At 45.5% G+C, this 22,946-nt stretch overlaps 1 protein-coding gene across 3 annotated transcripts in view; it reads right to left on the bottom strand.

Annotated features, from left to right (window-relative positions):
- The window catches only part of LOC144828296 (C-type lectin domain family 2 member L-like), a 92,210-nt gene that overhangs the window by 38,703 nt on the left and 30,561 nt on the right, over positions 1-22,946 (bottom strand). For 2 of the 3 annotated variants that reach the window (XM_078686379.1, XM_078686377.1), the window contains one exon: positions 5,081-5,256. The exons of the other annotated variant lie outside the window; for it this stretch is intronic. In XM_078686379.1, the coding sequence (XP_078542505.1) occupies positions 5,081-5,256 (176 nt within the window). The remainder of the gene's footprint in view (positions 1-5,080; positions 5,257-22,946) is intronic. 3 annotated transcript variants of the gene reach the window in all.

Genomic DNA, 22,946 nt, shown 5'->3' with positions numbered 1-22,946 from the left:
TTCCTTTTTCCATTAACCAAATGTACACACACAACCTTTAAACAATGTGTAAGCACGTATATGTTTTATGTATCTTTTTCATGAACAATTTCATCCTCAGCACATGAACATATAGATATAACATTACCTAGAAAACTTAAATAGCTAAAAGACCAACATGGCGTTACTCTTAATGATGACATTAAAGAACAATGTCAGCAACATAATGATGCAGAAATTGACGATTATAAGTGTCCAACACAAACATCACGTTATAAGTGTACACACAAACATCACGGTTATAAGTGCACAACACAAACATCATAGTTATAAGTGTCCAACACAAACATCACGGTTATAAGTGTCCAACACAAATATCACGGTTATAAGTGTCCAACACAAACATCACGGTTATAAGTGTCCAACACAAACATCACGGTTATAAGTGTCCAACAGAAATCTTAAGCCCAACTTTCCATTCTTATTGCAAATTACTCACTGATATTTGTGGCAATCCCTAGAGAGGGATGTAAAATAAGTTAGAATGACCCAGTGTTCGAAATGCTCTCTGGTTCTGGAATGATATGTATGGGACAGCAGTTGATGCAGTATCACTCTTCTATATTGCATGATGAAATGATGCGCTTCTCCCACCTTACGGGTGGGACAAAATAATTAAGGTTGTAGTCTACGTCAGGGTGATAGCGTTACATACTATTTGGGACACTCTGTTTACATTGCTTCTAGTAGCCATCTTGTATGTTTGATGACACTCTGGCAAACTCAAGAATGTGTCAAGATGTACACATACATGTGTACACACACACACACACACACACACACACACACTTTCTTGAGGCTCCCAGCAAGTGGTACCACAAAATCTCACCTGTATAAACAGGCTAAGTGCACACATTACACACTCAGGATGGGTGAGAGGGGCTCCATAAATAACAGACTGCGCTGATTTACAGGTGAGGCCAGTAGGCAGTCACCACAGCAGGGTGATAGGAAGAAAGGCCTGAACCCCAAACTATATTGAGTTGTCAACAACAGCCAGTCATGGCAAAAGGGGGACTCTAAATAACCAAATGGGATGTGGCTCCGCACTCGTATGTTTACAGCTGTACTGTTCAAAATTTGTTATCTTTTCCAATAGTGTGGTTGGTGCTTTATGTGAATCCCCCACTGAGCATTGGGGGTGTAATACTGATTCTGATGCGTGTTTCTTGGGTCCCAAGATTCACAGTCACTTAAGCACTCGAAGAGGCTCCATTCATTCAACTTTCAAATTAAGTGTTCACATATTTACTTTACTTTACGTCCAATTGTCTCCACCGTGGGATCTATACATGAGCCAATAGGGAAGTTTATTGATAAACACCTACAGAACATTGTCCAAAAATCATCTACATATATAAAAGATACTACCCATTTTTTAAACATTTTGGAAGAACAGAAGACCAATTTCACATGATAATGGCAACTGTGGACGTGAAGTCTCTATATACTTCTATTTCACACAACCTAGGAATGACCGCAGTTGAAAGCTTTTTGGTTAATGAGGATAAGAGTGATGATTTGAATATATTTTTGATGGAGCTCATCCATTTCACCTTATTCCATAGCTATTTTGTGTGGAAAGAGAAATTTAATGTCCAATCCTCTGGAACTTCAATGTGCAATTGCGCGGCACCTACGTATGCTAACACGTTCATGTACAGATTTGAATTAGACCACATATTGAATCAACAAACATGGCAAAACAACTTGATTCTTTATAAGCGGTACATTGATGACATATTTGTATTATGGAAGGGAACGGCAAACGGCTTAGAGAAAGCTTTACAACAACTTAATGACATTAATGAAAGAATCCAATTCACGTTTACCATTAGTAAAGACAAGATATCGTTTCTGGATGTAGCAATATCAAACCAAGAAGGAAAGATTGTTACCAGTGTGTTCACAAAAACTACAGACAGAAATAATCTCCTGCACTATAACAGCTTCCACCAACAACCACTCAAAAAACACCTTCCGTTCTCACAACTTGTAAGGATAAAAAGGATAGCATCCACTGAAGAATTATACACCAAACACAAAAAAGAAACGTTACTCAAATTCAAAAACAGAGGATATCCTGAATCCATCTTGAAAGCCGCGGCAGAAAGAGCAGACAGATTACAAAGACAACATTTGTTATCTTCTAAAACAAAACCAGAGGAACAAAGAACTGTATTTGTCTTTTCGACACGAAGTTATTCCATCAAAAAAGCCATAACTAAACATTGCAAAAAAGAACAAGTGATGGACTGAATGTGGATCAATGTCACACACTCCCCCAGTCAAAAGATCTGGGCCCAAATCCATCGTTTTTTTGCACTCCACACCACCCTGGGTCAGACAATGGCTTTATGCAAATCAGCTCTGACCCTGTTGCCCCATGGGAACAGTCCAGTGTGTGACATTGATCCACATTCAGTCCATCACTTGTTGTTTTTGCAATTGCCGCCCTAAGTGCGCTGGGGATGCCCAGACGTGGGTCCCAGGCACTCCACACCACTGGAATCAAGCTAGCCGGGCTGAAGAGAGGTGTTACCTCGAAACCGGTCCGGTCCTCGGATGCTTGATTCCGTTCTGGGAAGGACATGGCTTTTGTAGTTCGGACTGGACTGTTCCCATGGGGCAACAGGGTCAGAGCTGATTTGCATATCGCCATTGTCTAACCCAGGGTGGTGTGGAGTGCAAAAAAACGATGGATTTGGGCCCAGATCTTTTGACTGGGGGAGTGTGTGACATTGATCCACATTCAGGCCATCACTTGTTGTTTTTGCAATTGCCGCCCTAAGTGCGCTGGGGATGCCCAGACGTGGGTCCCAGGCACTCCACACCACTGGAATCAAGCTAGCCGGGCTGAAGAGAGGTGTTACCTCGAAACCGGTCCGGTCCTCGGATGCTTGATTCCGTTCTGGGAAGGACATGGCTTTTGTAGTTCGGACTGGACTGTTCCCATGGGGCAACAGGGTCAGAGCTGATTTGCATATCGCCATTGTCTAACCCAGGGTGGTGTGGAGTGCAAAAAAACGATGGATTTGGGCCCAGATCTTTTGACTGGGGGAGTGTGTGACATTGATCCACATTCAGTCCATCACTTGTTGTTTTTGCAATAACTAAACATTGGCCATTGTTGGCACTGGAAGAAGATTTTAAAGGAACATTTTCAAAGGCACCCATATTTGCATATGAAAGGACGAAAAATCTTAAGGAATTAATCAAGACACCTAAGCAGGAAGACTGTGGTAAATACAAAGGAACTTTACCTTGCCACGACTGTGGACATTGTTCGGCTATCATCAAAGGTAATGTCATAAATCACCCCAACAAAGGAACACCTATTAAACTCAATGTTTCAGGAACTTGTGATAGCAGTAATGTTATATACATGCTCTGAGATGTCCCTGTGGATTATCATATGTGGGTAAAACACGAAGAAAAATTAAAACCAGACTCATTGAGCATAAAAGTAATAAAAGGCTGAAAAACCTTAAATCCACCGTGGCAATACATTTCAATGAAGCTAAACACAATCCTTCCCAATTAAAATTCTGCATATTGGAAATGGTGACTATTCTGCCAGGAAGAGACAATAACAATCACTTATTAAGAAGGGAAACATTCAGGATGAACTTCTTGTGTACCCTGCACCCGAAAGGGTTAAATGAACGGATGGAACTTAGTTGTTTTCTGTAATATGAGACATTATGTAAATATGTGGGTAACTAGTTAGTTCATTCCAGACTATTGCGTATATTATTCAATCTTGTATATTAATGATGTTTGTTTACAAAATGTGTTGACCTGTACAGTATTGTTTCTTAATACCATGTTCCCGTTTCCCCTATTACACCACGTGATACCCATAGGGCCATGGTCGCATCGTGTATCACTAGAACCGACTTATTCTCAGATCGGTCATGTTAATATACCCGCATATATTCATATCAGACGCATGTAAACCTGGTAAAGTATTGTGGCTATGACCCAGTTCATATTGACAATATATACATGCTTAGTCAATATATATTACGGGTAGAGTCTGTTTACGGTGTCTATGTGGTCCGCTCATCACGTGATCGGACCACAGAACACATAGAGACGAAAAAAGGTAGAGCGCCGCACGCCAAAACGAACTTAGAAAGATTGAGACGTCGCGGGTTTATGCGTACACGGTAAGAGACGAATACATTAGAAATACAAGCTTACGCAATCTGACCTGAGTATTGTATACTCGATGGTAAAGTGGTGTTTAATGTTTGTCTTCACAGTTTCGTGCACGAGACATTATAGGAACCGCACAGGTTAGTGAACGACCGATGTTGATGTGGTTTTGAGCACTCGTGAGAAACGTAATATCACCCAGGAAGTCAAATGCACGCCGCGTATAGTTATTTTCACGAAGTCAGTGATACGATAACAAGGGCTATAAGGTTACACATATACTGTCACCACAGTAATAAGGAAAACGTACAATGTATGCATTGGGGTAACGTGGTAATAACGTTGACTAAAGAAGTAACTACTTATTTTGTACCCATACATGATTTGATGTATTTTTTCAGATAAAAAAGTCCCCTGAGGAAGAGCAGTTAGCTCGAAATGAATCGGGCATAATGATTGAAAATTATTTTGGAAAGTTATGATGATCAAACAACGACGTATTGATGAAAAATAAATGAAACCATTACATAAAAAATATGTGAACACTTTATTTGAAAGTTGAATGAATGGAGCCTCTTCGAGTGCTTCAGTGACTGTGAATCTTGGGACCCAAGAAACACGCATCAGAAAAAGGGGGACCATGACAAACAAAAGTAAACATTTGGGAGCAGCTTCAACACCAATAGTTACGTATGCTGATGGTGAGCAACATTAGAACATCTCCGTGGAGCACTTCTGAAGGACTCGCAGCACAAGTCTCCTGGGCAGGTAAGCCTTCTCAGTCTGTAACTATTGATGTATTAAGGCACAGTGTGGCACAGGGGTATTGCACCAAGGAGGTCTCACACTACACCCATCATTGTTTGCTTTACAGCCTTACCAGTTCACTCTGGCTGTTGATCAGAGCCAGGCTGGAGTTGTGGAAGGAGCAGAAGAGCTGGCTCTGGTTCCAGTCTTCCCTTTCCTTTGAAAAGTAGTAACAAGTCCTTCCATTATACAGCCAGTCCAGAGGACAAGGCTCTAAGCGCATTGCTGCACCATTGGATGAACATTTTTCTAGAGGCAAAAAAGTACAAGTACATTAATTACAGTTGTTGCCATGCAGTAACATTGCTTCCTTTCCACCTCCTGTCTTGTATATACTCAGGAGCAGGTGCTTTGAAAGAGGCAAGAAACTAGGTTTAGCAGCCGACGCCCTCCGACCGCTGCACATGAAGGCCGAGTGCAGCGGGGGTGGGCCCGCTATAGGATACTGTCACAACGACTGGATGATGCCATCAATGATGTTGTTAGAGATGCTATTTAACATGCCATGGGTCATTTAATATGTGAGGTCATAGTTTGGCAGTGAACGGCAGGGTCACTAGTTATAGCTAGCTCAGGAAACCATAACTTGTGAATTTCAGTTTTTAAAAAAATGTTAAACATTATTTTCTATCTTATTTCAACACCTAACTATAATGTCTCTTTAACCCTTGTGTTTTTTCTGTTAATTTCAGGGACTATTGTAATGTAAGCTACGATTATATTACTATGCTTTAAATGTAGGGCCCCTTTAACCTTCGTTGTTTTCTGTGAAAAAATTAATGTATTTACTTGTTTTTGCCTATGGGGTGTTGTATTAACTCCCTGCCTTCATTATTTTGTTTTCCTTGGAAGTATGTTGCAATACCTGTGAATGGCCATAGGAGGTGCTAGATGGCCTGGAGTTTATTTGAAACTGTTTTTGGATGGCGTAACTTTTGAAGGGATGTTTGCACAACTCAATGGTACCCATTTTATCTACCTTGGAAGGATAAACGGCTGATTGGACCTGCTGGGATTTAACCCTGTGACCATGAGGTGGAACACAGGCCCCTACAGATGATGCATTAGTCCACTAAGCCACCAGTCCTGGCCTATTTTAATGATGACAACTAGTGTGACCGCTTGACTTAGGACTGTATTAAGTTTCTTCACTATTGCAATGAGACAGCAGCAGGATTGAATTGACCTCAAAGTGTGGTAACAGCTTTAAAGGGTAGTGAGGAGACAAAGGAAAAATGGATGAAAGGGCGAGTTTGGAAGTAAAGGAGAAAGAAAGATTAGTCGCCACTGAAACACAACGTATGAAGTAGAAGGAGACAGGTAATATGGAGGAGGGCGCCAAAACTGTGCAAGACCCAACAAAAACTTTACTATGTGAGGCGCATATACTGCCCATCGAACCTCTGACAACAGAGATATTTAAATATCTCAATGGTGAGAACACAGATTAGGGAAGGCGCACAGCTGGTACCACGTGTGGTTGAGATAAAATGTTCTGTCATGCTTTGCCAATTTGGTAAGCGCACTATCGCCCCAGAGAGCATCCAGGATCTCAGCAGGTGTGAGTCTAGACACACCTAAGGCCTAGCAGGACTACTCGAAGAGCCGGGTCTTCAGCTTCTTGCGGAATTCAGGAAGTGAGGAGGAGGATTTTATGTGTAGCCGCAGGTCGTGTCGCTCTTTCGGAGTGATGCAGGTGAAGGCTCGACTGCCAGATCTGGTTTTCCCTATGAGTGGGTTTTGTGCTAGTAGGGTTCAAGACTAGTGAAGGTACCTTAAAAGGTTTGTGAAAGCAGATGTAATCATGTGTTTCGTGGTTAAAGTTCAAGACACTGGGCAATTTATGATCTACCCCCCCCTTCATATATGTTCCTTTTTATATATATTTCAGTGTAGATTTGTGGCTCCTGAAGAAGGCGTTAGTTGAAACGCCGAAACGCGCGTCGAAAGATTATATTTTGTCCTGCCACCTTTCCATGAAATGTTTCATTTTATTCCCACGTAGAGACAAGACTGTTTATCACTGATTGTGAATTTATGTGTATATAATATATAATCTGTGTTATTATTTTTCAAGACTATTGCTTAGGACTTGGTTTTAATTTGTTTATTGTGAAGCTACAATAATTGTGTGTATATTGTGTATATGTTTTTTTAATTAAAATACTTATCAAGTGAAAAAGATTTGTCTTATTTGTTTAAATGTGTTAGCCCCTTTTCCTGATACATGACCTTTCCTCTGTAGCTATCTAAATTGATGTGGTTACTCCGACATATCTATTGTCCCTGTCGCCGGAACTAACAATTCCTAATCAGAGGGTCCTCGTTGTTTTACACTAAAAATCCCCCCCCCCCTCCATTGTCATTGGCCAAGTGTTAAGGCATTTAATTCCCTCCCCTTCAGCACCCAAGGCACTTTCCCCAGGGGATACACACGGGGAACCTGCCCAAAGGCCGTTGGCCAGTAGGTCATGACAAAGCTCCCTCCAGAGCCCTAGGTCTGCCTCTAGTTTTCTATCTCTGCGACATCTCCTCATGTGCATCTCCTTGGCCAGTGTCCACTCACATACGTCCCGAATCCATGCAGAGATCTTGGTAGCCCCCACCCCTATCCAGACAATTGCAATTCTGTGCCTTGCCAGCACCAGAAGTAAATGCAGAAGTATATGCCATCTTACTCTGCTTTTTTGGGGTTTCATATCTGCCCTAGCAGACAGTGGTTGGGTGTCAAGCACACTTGTCTGCTTATGCGGCCTCTTATCCACTTCAGAGAAGAAGCTACTGACCTGAGGACATTCTCAAACAAAGTGTAGAAAGTTAGCGCCTCCCCTGTTTCACCTGGGACAGGAGCTGGGCCTACCGGGGGTCATGCGATGTATTCTTACTGGGGTCATGTAATTATAATTCATTAAATGGAAACGGGCATTGCAAGATATTGTGTGCTCCAGTCCTTGTCCTCCTGGGGTTCCTCCAGGTCTGTGTTCCAAGCTGCAAATGCCCCAGGAGGAGGGGCACTGGCATCAGGCCTCATCTCCTGTACAATAATGACACAATCCGTTTGCCAGTCCGGCATGTAAGTAGAATGTCCAGTGTCTGTGTGAGCTGTGGAAACGAAGGATTTGTGGGCCAAATTTCTTTAAATAGATTGGCTAAGGGGGGTATTGTAGGTATGTCTCTGTCCCAGTCCAAAGTCGTCATAGGCTTGTTCAAATGTGATAAAGCTCTCGCCTGGGTACAAGTCAGCAGGCATGTCACAGCCCCCCTCCCGCCACAGCTGGTATGACATATGGGACATCACCCTCCTTACTGGTGCACGATCCCACACTGACAGCTCCCGATGGAACGGGGCGTATCTCAAGATAAGCTCCACAAAAGATTGCCAAGTGCTCGCGGGCAGTCTAACCAGATATGGCACCGATTCAGAGGTACCTGCGCCCTCCAGAAACAGTGAGAGCAGGTCAATGATTGATACTCTACCGTGGAGTAGCCGTTTCTCCCAGTTATCCCTTTTGGCAAACCATTTTGTGGCATGCTGTAGTTGTGCAGCGTAATAGTAGAGCTCCAGTCTGGGAGCCTCTAGACCTCCCCCCTCGTATGTGTGATTCAGCGTGGCAAGAGCAACACTGCTGCGACGACTCACCCAGTACAGGTCTATCAAAATGGAATCCAAGGCTATGAATATTCTCCTGGGTATGGGGCACAGAGCATTCTGTAATATGTAAAGGCAACGAGGCAGTACCACCATTTTGACTATAGCCAACCTGCCCATTAAGGAAAGCGGGAGTGTGCTCCAGAATACCACTGAGCCCTTTAAGACATCTATCCTTTGAAAATGTGGTTGCAATGTCCGTGAGTCCTCTCCCGCCACCTGTATACCCAAGTACCTAAAGTGTTCCATCTCCCACAGTAGGCCCAATTGGGGAAGAGGACCCGCAGAATGACCCGCCAAGCGAGCCAGGGGGATTAAATAAATGATTTCGTCCTGTTATGTTGCAGACCTGAGCACCCTCCAAACTCCTCTAGAACCTTCAGTAGCCTTGGCACCGCCTCCTGTGGTGAGGAGACATGGAATAACGCGGCATCGCATACAGTGATATAACATGAGAAGTACCGCTGACTTGGACTCCCCAGTGGCCCACCCTACGTACCCATATCACTAGAGGCTCTATTGCTAACGCAAAGAGAAGTGGAGAAAGAGGACAGCCCTGACGCGTCCCCCTTCCCAACTGCCACACTCTCGACCTGCTGTGTCCAACTCGGACTCTGGCACTGGGCGCGGTATATAAGATCTGTACCCATCGCCTGAACCGCGGTCCAAATTCAGACACCCTGAGCACCTCCAGAAGATACCCCAATCCACAGAATCAAAAGCCTATGGAGACCAAGGCTAGATCCACGTCCCTTTGCCGCACTTCATGAAGAATATTCGACAACAGTCTGATGTTCATACCCTTATTACGGGTTGGTATGAAACCACATTGATCTTCGTGGATCAGGTTCACCATATACAGGGCCAGTCTAGTGGCCAGAACCTTGCATAGTATTTTAATGTCTGATTTATCATTGTAAGGAGTCGATACATGGAGAAATCCTGAGCGTTTTCCCCTGGCTTAACCCCTTCAGCGCGGATGACAAAGCCAGCTCGTCATGGGCGTTACCTGCGCTACGCGCATGACGAGCTGGCTTTGTCACGTAACGCGGGTTTTTTTTAAATCCAGCGCGCAGCGGGAAAACCCGCTAGCGCGCATGCGGTTAAGGAGCATGACTATTTCCCCCTGACACATTGACAGTAAGGGCTGGACCAGATGGTTTGAGTAGGCCTGTAGAAAAGCCTTTGGAAACCCATCAGCCCCGGAGGCCTTGGTTCCCGGCATAGATCAGAGTGTCTACTGCACTTCCTCAGCAGTGATCTTGGTGTCGAGCGCATCTACGCCTGTGGGCGAGAGCTGTGAAAGCGCCAAACCCTCCACGAAGGGGACATACGTCTCTGTTGTAACTCCGGCATTTGCGGTGTATACCCGCTGTAAGTCGTGCTGGAACACCTCCAGGATCTGGCCCTGGTGTGGACAAGGATTCCTCTCTCTGCCCTCAAGGTGGTATCCAATGGGGGCATCTGCTCCCTTCGGAGAATCCATGCCAATAAGCGACCTGACTTGTCCCACTCTGCATGTAGCCTCTGGCTGTAACGCGTCAGGGTATACTTGTCCAGTCTATCCCATATATTGGCTATGTGCTCCTGCTGTTCCCTTTCCCTCCTGTCCACTTCCGAGTCGGTTGGGTTGGCCGTCTGGATGGTAGTTAGCGTTGTTTCCTCTTGATCAAGTTCCCCAAGCAATTATCTCCGTACCCCACACACAAGTCTTATGCTCGCCTCACATGCCACTGCCTTTAAAGCTTCCCACTCTGTGGCCCTCCCAGTGGGGCCCCCCAGTTCGTCTCAAAGTAGTTTGTTACTATCTGGGACAGGGTGGTCCTTCCCGCTCCATCATCTAGCAGATCACGAGGGAATCTCCAATGTCTCGGGCCCAGTATATTTGACCCCAACCTCACCGAGCAATGTACTGGTGTATGGTCAGATAGATAGCGGACCAAGGGCCAGATGTAGGTCGGTCGGTAACGGCCGAAAATCGTTATTTTCGGCCGTTACCGACCGGTATATGGGTGACAGGTATGTAGGGGGCATTATTTTAACGAATCGGTAAAATTACCGATTCGGTAATTTTACCGATTCGGTAAAATAAAAAATCGGTAAATTTACCGATTCTGAGGCACCGAGATGTAGGTGGGACTCTTCAGAGTCCCAGAGGCCTTACAGAATCGGTATTTTACCATCAAATCCAATTTGATGGTAAAATACCGATTCCGGTGTGCTTGCACATGTGTGCATGCACACCTATGCCATGTGACAGGCAGACCTGCCCTTAGGGCATGTATGCCTGCCACATGGCACCCGAGCCTGTTTTGAGGGTGCCAGAGGGTGTCAAAGTGACACCCCCTGCACCCTTGTGCAAATCGGTATTTACCGATTCGGTAAATACCGAATCGGTAATGCCCATTCATTCCTATGGGCTTCAAAGCCCATAGGAATGAATGGGCATTACCGATTCGGTATTTACCGAATCGGTAAATACCGAATTCTTCAGAATCGGTATTCCAGCACATCTGGAATACCTACATATCCACCCCTTAGATTTACCGATTTTTAATTACCGAATCGGTAAAATTCGGTAATTAAAAATCGGTAAATCTATTTTACCTACATCTGGGCCCAAGTGGGTTTCTTCTGCCTCTGGAAAGGCAGGCACAGCCGACACCAGAACCCTGTAGAGCCTACTCTGTGTTTCATGTGTTAATGAGTGGCTCGTGAAGAGTGAAAATCTGGGATGCGTTTCCCTCCATATATCGCGGGCTCCTAAGTCCTTCATGACCTTCCCAAGCATCTGGGAGATTCTAGGTTTTGTTCCTGCCCTGGGGGGATGTCTATCAAGTAACGGGTCCAAGACACAGATAAAATCGCCCATCCAAATTTATGGGATGTCTAGTTTATTTGACAATAGCTCCTGGATGACCTGAAGAATGCGGGGTTGCCGGTTTTTGGTGCGTATGTATTTATAATGACAATTTCCCTTCCATCTAGCAAGCCTCGCAGTAGTACATATTGAATATGCTACTTACCAGTATGCATCTGTTCTTGGCATGTAGGGCTGCTAACATTCATATCTGATGCATAGATCGCCGCCTAGTGTTGGGTACGGATGATTGCACATTGTTGTCCTGGAAGAGTCTTCGAAGTATCACGAGATAGGTGGCTCCTCCCCTGGACTACAGTGCGCATGGGCATCGACTCCATCCCCAGATTGTTTTTAGCCATTGTGGCAGAGATGGAGTGAAACAGTGTAAAGGATGTCCTTGCTAATGATGAATATAGAGAGAGTATCTGCAGCCGCTACGGGCACCGGGGAGGAGGGCGGGCGATATGAATGTTAGCAGCCCTACATGCCAAGAACAGATGCATACTGGTAAGTAGCATATTCAGTTCGAGGCATGTGGGCTGCTAAATTCATATCTGATGCATAGAATACATAGCAGTCTCTCCATTAACGGCGGTTGCCCGTGCCAGCTGCAGAAGCCTGAAAAAGTGTCTTGAGAACAGCCTGTCCTACAGCTGCTTGCTGTTTTGAATGCACATCCACACAGTAATGTTTGGTAAATGTGTGTGGTGTAGACCATGTGGCTGCTCTACAAATGTCTTCTAAGGGAATGTTCCCCAGGAAAGCCATGGAGGCCCCCAATTTGCGTGTGGAGTGCGCCCTTGGGGGTATTGTTAAAGTGCGTTTAGCCTTTTGATAACAGATTTGAATGCACTTAACAATCCATCTGGCTATTCCTGCTTTGGAAATGGGGTTGCCTTTGTGCTGTGCTGAGAAGGCAACAAAAAGTTGTTGTGTCTTTCTAAAGTGTTGTGTTCTGTCAATGTAGTACATTAGCGCCCTCCTAACGTCTAATGTATGAAGCATTCTTTCTGCTACTGTTTGTGGGTTTTGGAAGAATGCAGGCAGGTCAATAGTTTGGTTGAGATGAAACTGTGACACCACTTTAGGAAGGAATTTGGGGTTAGTGCGGAGCACTACCCTGTTGCAATGTATTTGTATGAAGGGCTCTTGGATTGTGAGCGCTTGCAGCTCACTAACACGTCTGAGCGAAGTAATAGCAATGAGAAAAGCCACTTTCCATGTGAGAAACTGAATCTCGCAGGAGTGCAGCGGCTCAAAAGGTGGGGCCATCAGCCTAGTGAGGACCACATTGAGGTTCCACACTGGAGCTGGTGGTGTTCTTGGAGGAATGACTCGCTTCAGTCCTTCTAGGATGGCTTTAATGGCAGGCACCCTGAAAATAGGTGTTGCCTATTCTGGAGATAAGCCGCTATGGCGGATAAATGTATCCGAATGGAAGCGTACGCTAGATTGCATTTGTAAAGATGTAACAAATAGCAGATGATGTTAGGAATGGATGCATCTAGCGGGTTGATCTTGTTGTCTGCACAGTACATGACAAACCGCTTCCATTTAGCTGCATAGCAAGCTCGGGTAGTGGGCTTACGTGCCTCCCGGATGATGTCCATGCATTCCGGAGGCAGGTTGAGGTAGCCAAATTCTAAGACTTCAGGAGCCAGATCGCCAGATTGAGCTGTCGCGGATCTGGGTGCTGAATGTCGCCATGGTTCTGCGTCAAGAGCCGGGATGTGAGATGCAGCCTTTGATGCGGTACCACGGAAAGTTCTAGAAACGTGGTGTACCATGGTTGGCGTGCCCATGTTGGAGCAACCAGGATGAGAGTCATCGAGTGTTGCTTTAGCTTTCTTGCCACCAGCGGAATGAGAGGCGCTGGGGGAAAAGCGTACGCAAATTTGCCTGACCAGTTCTTCCATATCGCATTCCCTTGCGATTCTGGGTGAGGGAACCTGGCGGCAAAGCTTTGGCATTTTGCGTTTTCCCTTGTGGCAAACAGGTCTATCTGGTGATGACCCCACTGCTGGAAGTACGGGTGGAGTACTGATGGATGTAACTCCCACTCGTGCATTTGATGGCTGTATCTGCTTAGCAGATCCGCCATCTGATTGTCCTTGCCCGGGAGGTGTTCCGCCATGAGGAAGATGTTCCTCTGAATGGCCCACTTCCACATGCTCTGAGCCAGACGAGACAGCTGTGGAGAGTGCGTACCTCCCTGCTTTTGGATGTAGTACATGGCTGTCATGTTGTCCGTCCGGATCAACACGACTTTGTTGCACAAATGTACTTTGAAGGACTTCAGCGCCATGAAGATTGCCATCAATTCCAGGTAGTTGATGTGCAACGTCTTCTGCTGGGTGGACCACAGTCCCTGCACAGTGTAGTGGAGCACATGGGCTCCCCACCCTTGGAGAGATGCGTCCGTTGTTAGGATTATCTGTGGCACTGGCTCTTGGAACGGTCGGCCCTTGCAAAGGTTGTGTGGATTCCACCAATGCAGAGAGTTGTATGCCCGACCGGTCACCAACACTAGGTCTGTTAGCTGTCCCTGAGCCTGTGTCCACTGATTTGCCAAGCATTCTTGGAGCGGGCGCATGTGCAACCTCGCATGCGGGACTATGAAGATGCAGGAGGCCATCATGCCTATCAACTGCATGAACACCCTCGCTGGGAGGGAGTGTTGTGGTCTGAATTTTTGGCACAGCGACTGAATGCTGTCGATTCTGACTGGGTTTGGCTGAGCCATAGCAGTCAGGGTGTTTATTGTCGCACCCAGATACTGCCGCAGATGGGCTGGTTGAAGGTGCGACTTCGGGTAGTTTAGCGAGAACCCCAGGCTGTGAAGGAGTTGAATAGTGTGGGACATGTCCGCGACGCACTGTTGTTCCGACTTTGCTTGAACAAGCCAGTCGTCTAGGTACGGGTAGACATGTATGTTCTGTCTCCTGAGGTGCGCCGCCACTGTCGCCAGACACTTTGTAAACACTCTGGGGGCAGTAGTTACCCCGAAGGGCAGGACTTTGAATTGATAGTGCCTGTTTAGAATGGTAAACCTGAGGTATTTTCTGTGGGATGGGTGGAGTGGTATGTGGAAATAAGCATCCTTTATGTCCAAGGTTGCTAGGAAGTCCCCTTGATTGAGCAGGGGAAGGATTTGTTGCAGTGTCAGCATGTGAAAGTGTTCTGACAGTATGTACATGTTGAGGGGGCGTAGATCCAGAATAGGTCTGAGGCAACCGTCCTTCTTTGGGATGAGGAAGTACAGGGAATAGACCCCCGTGCCTTCCTCTTCCACTGGCACGAGCTCGATTGCGCCTTTTTGCAGCATCACCAGTACTTCCTGCTGCAATAAGTGCAAGTGCTCTGCCGACATAGGACGGTGTCTTGGGGGAATGTTGGGAGGAGTGGATGTCAACTCCAAACAGTAACCGTACTGGATAAGTTTTCTCACCCACCTGTCCGTGGTGATGGACGTCCAGACTGGCAGGAACTGCTGGAGTCTCCCCCCGACCGGTGTTGTATGGTCGGGGGGCAGTGACGGAGAGTCACTGTTTGTTGGCGGCAGAGGAGCGGGAGTTGTTGTTTCCTCTGCCTCTGCCCTTGGCACTGTTGCCTCTGTAACCCCCTCTACCCTGCCTGGGGTACGAGGATTGTGCACCACCCCTCGCGTATTGTGTTTGTTGACCCAATTGTCCTCTGGTAACACCACGTGCTCCTGAGCGACGAAAAGTGTTTCCCCTGAATTGTTGAGACTGAAGCGCCCCCATGGACTTAGCAGTCTCGTTGTCCTTTTTAATTTTTTCAAGGGTGGTGTCTACATTTGGACCAAACAGGGTGTCAGGATTGACGGGCTGGTTGAGGATTGTAGTTTGGATGTCAGGCTTAAATCCAGATATGCGAAGCCAAGCTTGTCGCCTCAACATGACGCTAGTGTTAATCCCCCTAGCTGCTGTATCTGCCACATCAAGTGCACACTTTATTGCAGCGTTGGAGATAAGCTTTCCCTCTTGTATGAGTGTTTCGGCTGCTTCTTTAAACTCATCAGGTAGGTGTTGAAGGAGCTGTTCTAGGGTGTCGTAATGCGCCCTATCGTATCGTGCCAATAGTGCCTGCGTGTTTGCGATACGCCATACATTGGCAGCCTGCGCTGCCACCCTCTTGCCCGATGCCTCAAGCACTTTCGACTCCTTGTCTGGGGGAGGAGCTTCACCCGTTGTTTGGGAGTTTGCCCTCTTGCGGGCATTTGCGACCACCAACGAGTCTAGGGGCAACTGTCCTCGAATATATGCAGGATCTCCAGGTGCTGGCCTGTATTTTTTGTCGATACGTGGGTGCACCACCCTTGCCCTGGTAGGTTCCTTAAAGATCTCTGGGGCATGTTTAAGGACTTATTAAGACCCTTCTGGAAGCAACGGACATTGTGGGAGGTAATAAGGAGTTCATAGTTCAGTGTGTCTCTATGGTCCTCCTTAATAATCTTTTTTTATTTAAAAAAGATTTATATATTCAACGAAAGGGGACAAGCATGGGCGCAACCTGTGCGCCGAGCCTGGCCTGCATCTATGTGAGTGTGTTTGAGAACAAACACATATACAATGAAGTAAGCCCATACTACGAAAACATTCGAAGTTGGGCTCGATTCATAGACGACATCTTTTTTATTTGGCTTGGAACAGCAGAACTACTGGAAGAATTCCTGTCTTGGCTAAACTTGGGCGACGTGAACCTCCGATTCACAGCGGCCTACAGTAAAACCAAAGTTAACTTTCTGGACATCTGTATTAAGTCAGATGATAAACAAATTAAGGTAGAACTATACAAAAAAGAATCTGATCGCAACACGCTGCTACACTATGGCAGCTACCACCCCAAAAGTCAAAAAGAATCTATTCCATTTGGAGAATTCCTCCGCTTGAGGAGGAATTGCACAGAAATAGAGGATTTTTACAAACACGCTGAAGAGATGAAGCAAAAATTCAGAGACAGAGGCTATCCAAGAAAATTGATAGATCATTCTTTAAAAAGAGCCAGATATTACAATAGGGATTGTCTGTTGACGAAAAAAGAAAAAAAGAAAACACAGGAAAAAATAGTCATGGTGAGCCAATATTCAGTGGTAGCCAACCAGGTGAAGAATATAATCAACCACAACTGGAAAATCCTGAATGACGGTACAGACAATACACTACAGCGTCCACTGTTTGCATACAGGAAAAATAAAAACCTGAGGTCGTCCCTGGTACATACATACCGGGAAGACATAGTAGAAAGACAGACTACCCTCACAGGAATCAGAGCAGTAGGGAATCACAAATGCGGCAATTGCTGCATTTGTGAACTATGTATGGTTACCAAAAAGGTAGAACACAATGGAACCACTCATGAAATCACCACATTGAACAACTGTAAAACGAAAAATGTAGTATATATGATCCGGTGCCCCTGCAATCAGGCATACATAGGTGAGACAGGAAGAGAGTTGAGGCTTAGGATAGGAGAACATAAATCTGCAATCAAAAACAATAAGGAAAATGCGCCACTGGTGTCACACTGGAAAGAGAAAGGACACTGTGAAAAAGATCTGAGATGGGTTATCCTTGAGAGGATAATAGAACAAACCAGACTAGGAAATAGTAAAAATAGGAGGAAGCAACAGGAACAATGGTTCATGGTAAAATTCAACACAATTAAATGCGGCCTTAACTCGCGAGAAGAGTGGGAATCCCTCATATAATGGGGAGTAAGTAAAGAAAAGCTGGAACTCAAGGGACAAATGTAGTGGACCTCTAGAAAATGATATTTACAAACATTAAAGATGCGAGACAATATATCCAACTAATATCAATGAAGGTAGGGGTCAATGGAATTAATGAGTAAGTAAGGAAGATACCCCGGATTCAAAACACGGTAATTGGTAGGCTCCAGTAACAACACAATGGCTATTGGTCATTCAAGAGAACAGGAAGAGGGATTAATGAATGCTCTTCTTGAAATCAATAATAAAAAACACCTTAAAATCTTCGACAAAATTAATCTTTTAAAAACTACTGACCCTACCCTGATAATAGTAGATTTTAGATAAAAAATTAAATAAAAAAAACTGTAGAGGGACTTCATATAGATATCCGAGCGTGGATCGTTTTAAAAGATGAAATTAAAACAACATAAAATATACAAACTCGTTCAGTATAAGTATTAGGAAAAGACATATCAAAAATGCCCGCAACATAAATAGACCGAGAACAGTGGTTTACTGCATGCTACCACGATAAAATAACTAAAACAACACCATCTTAAGATGGCGCCACGCATAACCAGGAGTAAGGGGCAATATGCGCATGTGCGGGATACAGGTGAGACGAATTAATCAATCTACCTCATTTAAACGCGTATAAATACAGCGTAGCGCGATTAGTGGTACATGAGGTGATCGAACGAGGCAGAAGCAGGACCTATACCATATAACGGTGAGTCTCTATGACTAATATAATGGCATACTACGGGGGGACCCTTCTCGCTGTTTAGAGAGATGTGGCGGGTTATAGAGAAATGCTGTCGTACCTTTAACACACCCCGCGAACAGGGAAACCCCCCAATTAGAAGCACCGATAGTCTCATAAGTAAGAATGGCCAGTACTAATATTTGTATAAAACGAAGGGTCCGCAATATGCACCCTGGTTACAGAGAAATGCTGTCGTAACTTTAACACATAATAATTCAAGTAACCTGTCATAAAAGGTGCGAGACACGTATAGTAATAAACATGTGCAGTTCAGCACACTTTAGCCGACTTCCCCGCACATCGCATGCAGGCTGCAGTATTTTTAAGATAATACAAGATATAATCCTGATGGAGCATATACCGACATGTACATTTATTCTAATAGAACATATCCAGTTCAAGGTGGATTCTATGCTGATGTATGCCCGTTCCAGATACGTTTTTAAAGGTTTGAGGTAAGATGAGATAGCTTTTCTATTGTGGCACACTATTTTAACCCTAACATAGATAAACAGTTAAAAATAATTTTCTGTAAAAGATAAGAACGGGGAAAGAGCGCGTTAATTAACACCTTTTACGTGATATCTCATGTTTAAATAGATAAATACGGTCATTAATGAAGGAACCTAGAATTTCCGCCATCAACATAACAAAATCCGGAGTAACTTCCCACTTATTCACCAAATAGTGGCTGCAAGGTAAATAGGGGAAAGATATACATTAATGGTAAACCTAGGAAGGTGGTAAAATGAATAAAGAGATGGATATCAACTCTAAACAGCGTTATGTGTTTCCGCTTACATTAGAACTTCCATAAACTGGGATAAAGAAGACTTAAGTGTCATCACTGAGAAACTAGGAAGATAAGAGGCCCCTGGTTTCCTTTTCTTCAAGTTTACATTTAAAAGGTAATTATACCCGATACATAAGTAAACGATTATTTAAGACTCATATGGAAATAAAGTCTTTGAGAAATGCAACCTGTGTTTCCATTCAGAGAGACCGGGAGACCATCCTCGGAAGTTGACAGCTTATCCCACCTACCACATCGTATATGATATACAGTTTCAATGCCCTATGGTAAGCACGGATTATATGGATAATAGCCCAGGCACTTGGAACCTAGGGTGGGCCTTAGGGGGATAGGGGCTGCAGTGGATTATTTAACCCCCCTCCCTACCTATGATTTCCACACTAAAATGACAACGGAGGGAAATGACAATATGCCATACTTGTCAGGTTGTATGTAAATGACCTATAGGGAGGCTATCAATATGACCTTCAGGCAAGGAACATGGTACCAGGTGGTAGTAACGTTTTTTCGGTAAAGACCACAAAGGAGATACAAACTGTTTTCCTACCTATGTAAAGACTAGAACATGTACACCGACAACAGTAGTGGATAGTAAACATATGCAATAGACAAAGATCAGATTGTGTCATAGAATATATACACTCATATAATGAGTGGAGCAGACAGGATATGCAGAATACAAACAGCGAATTATGTAATTGTACCAAAAACCATGCAAAACAGTTATACTTTGCTTTTCCCTATGTATTTACAGAAAGGGTGTAAAGCTACATTCTCTGAAGCCGGTGACCCCTAAAGAAACGGCAAGTCCTGAGGAAGGTGCTGCAATATCTTTTTGTTCCTTGCACCGAAACGCGTCGACGCACTTTTTTCTATGTAGAATCCAAAGAAAGGTCTAGTGAGCAACTGATATGCACGCATAAGTGGTACTTTTGACGTCACTGTCTAACTATTTAATGACCTCTGGATCCAGCTACCATAGGTGGTAAAGATATCAGTTAACCACAATTTATAGGGGTTTTTCATTTCTGTTGTATATTCCACTTTATGACCAGTTACAATTTTCAGTTGTAAATCCTTTTTATGATGTATATTTTGGGCGTGTAATCACCTATGTTAATGTTAGTATGCATGTGATTAATTGTAATGATTTGTTGTGATTTTTTGCCTTGTGTTTTTAAAGAAAGCTTCCCTTTCAAGGATTACTCTTTGAAATTTTAATTTGTCAATTGATATGTATTGTTTTATATTTCAATTAAAAAGACTGTGAACGTTCGTATTTTAGTATGGAAATTTAAATTCCTTTTTATCAATTAGTTGATTCCTTTTTAATTTGAAGATTGAATGCATAGACAGAGTGGTGCGTAAGTTCAATAGTCTATACTCGAGTGTGTACCCAGGGATTTCCCTTTGACTGCATGTTTAAGGACACCTTTAAGCATAGGAAGTATTTTAACTGTTCTCTCCGAGACGGAGAAAGTGTCAAATAAAAAGTCTTCCTCTACCGGGTCAGCATGCATGTCCACATTATGATTTGCTGCTGCCCGTTCGAGTAAAGCATTAAATGCAGCAGAATCCTCTGTTGGAGATGTACGTGCCCCAAAGCCTTGTGGATCTTGTATCACCTGATGCCCACTTTGGTCCCCAGTGTCGCCATATGAGTCCTGCTGAACATCAGGGTCATTGTCCACTGGGAAACTGTATTGGTCTTGTTGGTCATCATCATCCCCTCCTGATTGGTTGGGGGAAGGCGATGGACTCCTTCTCGGTGGTGGCAGAATAGGCTCAACAAGTAAAGGAATGTCTTGTGCCGGCCTCTTCTTCTTCAGTGGAATAACATACGATTCCAGTGGTTGGGAAGTGATTTTCCTTTTATAAAGGGTCAATTTCCCTGTGTGGGCATCGATGCAATGCGCAGATTGCTCCTCAGAGGCAAGATATGGATCCGAGAGGCCTTTTGGTGTGGACGGATCCGACGGTTTTGGCACCGACGTGGTTGCGAAGGCCTTTGGGGCCACCTACGGTGGCAGAGTGTAAAGAAGCTTGCTTGAGGACTTCTGAGGTGTGTCCACCGATTTCGGAGCCGATGGCGTGGAAGCCGTGGACGACAATGTCTTTTCCTTTATACGTTTAAGGGAGTCAGTAACCTGCTTTGTAAAGGAGGCAGAGGGTTTCGGAACCGATGGCCGATCCTCGGTGGCGTCGGGGTTGCGTGGCGTTGACGGTATTGGCGTCGACGAATCTTCGGCCGCAATGCTTCGGGGCTCCGTTGAAGGCTTTGGCGCCGATGCTGCAGATCCCGCATCCTTGTGCCGATGCGTTGAGCCAGCGGCCTTTGGGTCGTGGCCTTTAGTCGACTTTGGGTCGGCCGTGCGTTTACCGGATGGCGCCGTAGCAGCGCCCGAAGGCGTCTCAAGAGGTTTAGGTGTCCGCGCCGGAGCAACCGTGGTCGACGGCTGGTGGACGGCCTTCTTGGAGGAGGGTTCTTTGTGCACCTTCTGCGGCGCTGTCGACTCAACAGCCTTCTTCGACTTTTGTGGGCCGGAGGGCGACGGAGTCGATGAAGGAGCAGGCTTTGTTATTTTTTGTAGGACGTCGGCCATCTTAGGTTTTGTCGAGTCCGTAGGTTTCTGTTTCATTTTCGACTGAACGTCGGCCATCTTGTGTCCCGTAGGATCGGAAGGTTTCGGTTTCGGTTTCGATACGGGCAATGGCGGCTCCGCTTGAGTGTCCGTGGCCGGGCCAGAAGGCGGGGCCGGGGAGAGCGGTGCATGGTCGTGGGTAAGGCCGAGTGGCGATCCCGTGACCTGAGCCTCAATAACGTAGACCTCGGGGCATAGCTCCTCCTCTGAGCTATCTTCCACGGCCCCATAAACTTCTTCGTCGTCCCCTACCTCCTCGACGTATTCAAGGTCTGGGGCCTGTCCTCCGACGTATTCCTCTGGATCGGCCAGGACCTCCGTCGACGGTGGCGAAATCTGGAGATGATGGCTATCGCCTTCCTCCTCTGGGTCGCCGAATATGTTGTCGGGTGCCGGGGTCGCTCGCTGGGCCTCAAGGCGCACCGCGCGCCGAAGCTTGAGCGTCTTTTTGGACCTGAACTTGGAGCAGGCCATGCAGTTTTCTTCGTTGTGGTCCGGCGAAAGGCATTTATTACAGACCGGATGCACATCGATTTGTGGATATTTGGATCCACAGACGGGGCAGAACTTGAACGGGCTCCGCTCCATGTCAAGTTCGTCGGGTCTTGCTGCGACGAGAAGGCCTCGATGTCCGAGGAGTTACTCGACTCCGGAGATATCCGGCTTAGAGAGTCGGACGACGCTCGAGACCGTACGCAAACAATACCGACGCAGGTAACGAAGGCCTTTTGGCCTCAAGATGAAAGTTTATCGGTTCCGACACGGAGACGTCGAAACCACATCCGAACCCAATGGCGGAAAAAAAAAATCTGGGGATGGAGTCGATGCCCATGCGCACTGTAGTCCAGGGGAGGAGCCACCTATCTCGTGATACTTCGAAGACTCTTCCAGGACAACAATGTGCAATCATCCGGACCCAACACTAGGCGGCGATCTATGCATCAGATATGAATTTAGCAGCCCACATGCCTCGAACCATCCATTTACATCGGATTCGCTGTATGTGGGAGTGAATTAAATACCTGGGGCCACCCAAATCATGACTCCCCTGGCATAGGTCGAGTAAGTCGAATGATAAATCTGTCCTCGCCACTTCTTAGCCACTTTAACTGCACGGCTGTCATCCATATGCGTTTCCTGGAGGCAAGCTACTGATATCTGACGACTTTTGAGAAACGTGAGCACCCTGTGTGTTATGGTGCAAGTGCCCAATTCAAGCACATTCCAGGTCAGGAATTTGTACTCAGCCACCATCATGTAGTATGTTAGCATGGGCCACCACTGTCCAGCCATGCCCACCCAATATGATCCTGCTACAATGAACACCGTTTAAGTAAACCAAACCATGCAAACTATTAGTATCAAAACCCTTGCCCCCCACCCATGGACATTTTGCATACAATAATTACATAAAAAATGCCTCCCCCTGTGTTGTGCTAGGATGCACGCATCACCCTGTACTGCCCAACTG

Source organism: Lissotriton helveticus, chromosome 4_1 (genome assembly GCF_964261635.1).
Source record: "Lissotriton helveticus chromosome 4_1, aLisHel1.1, whole genome shotgun sequence".
NCBI classification, from domain to species: domain Eukaryota; kingdom Metazoa; phylum Chordata; class Amphibia; order Caudata; family Salamandridae; genus Lissotriton; species Lissotriton helveticus.
The sequence above is the reverse complement of the archived record's forward strand: the minus strand, read 5'-3'. Positions and strand labels throughout refer to the sequence as shown.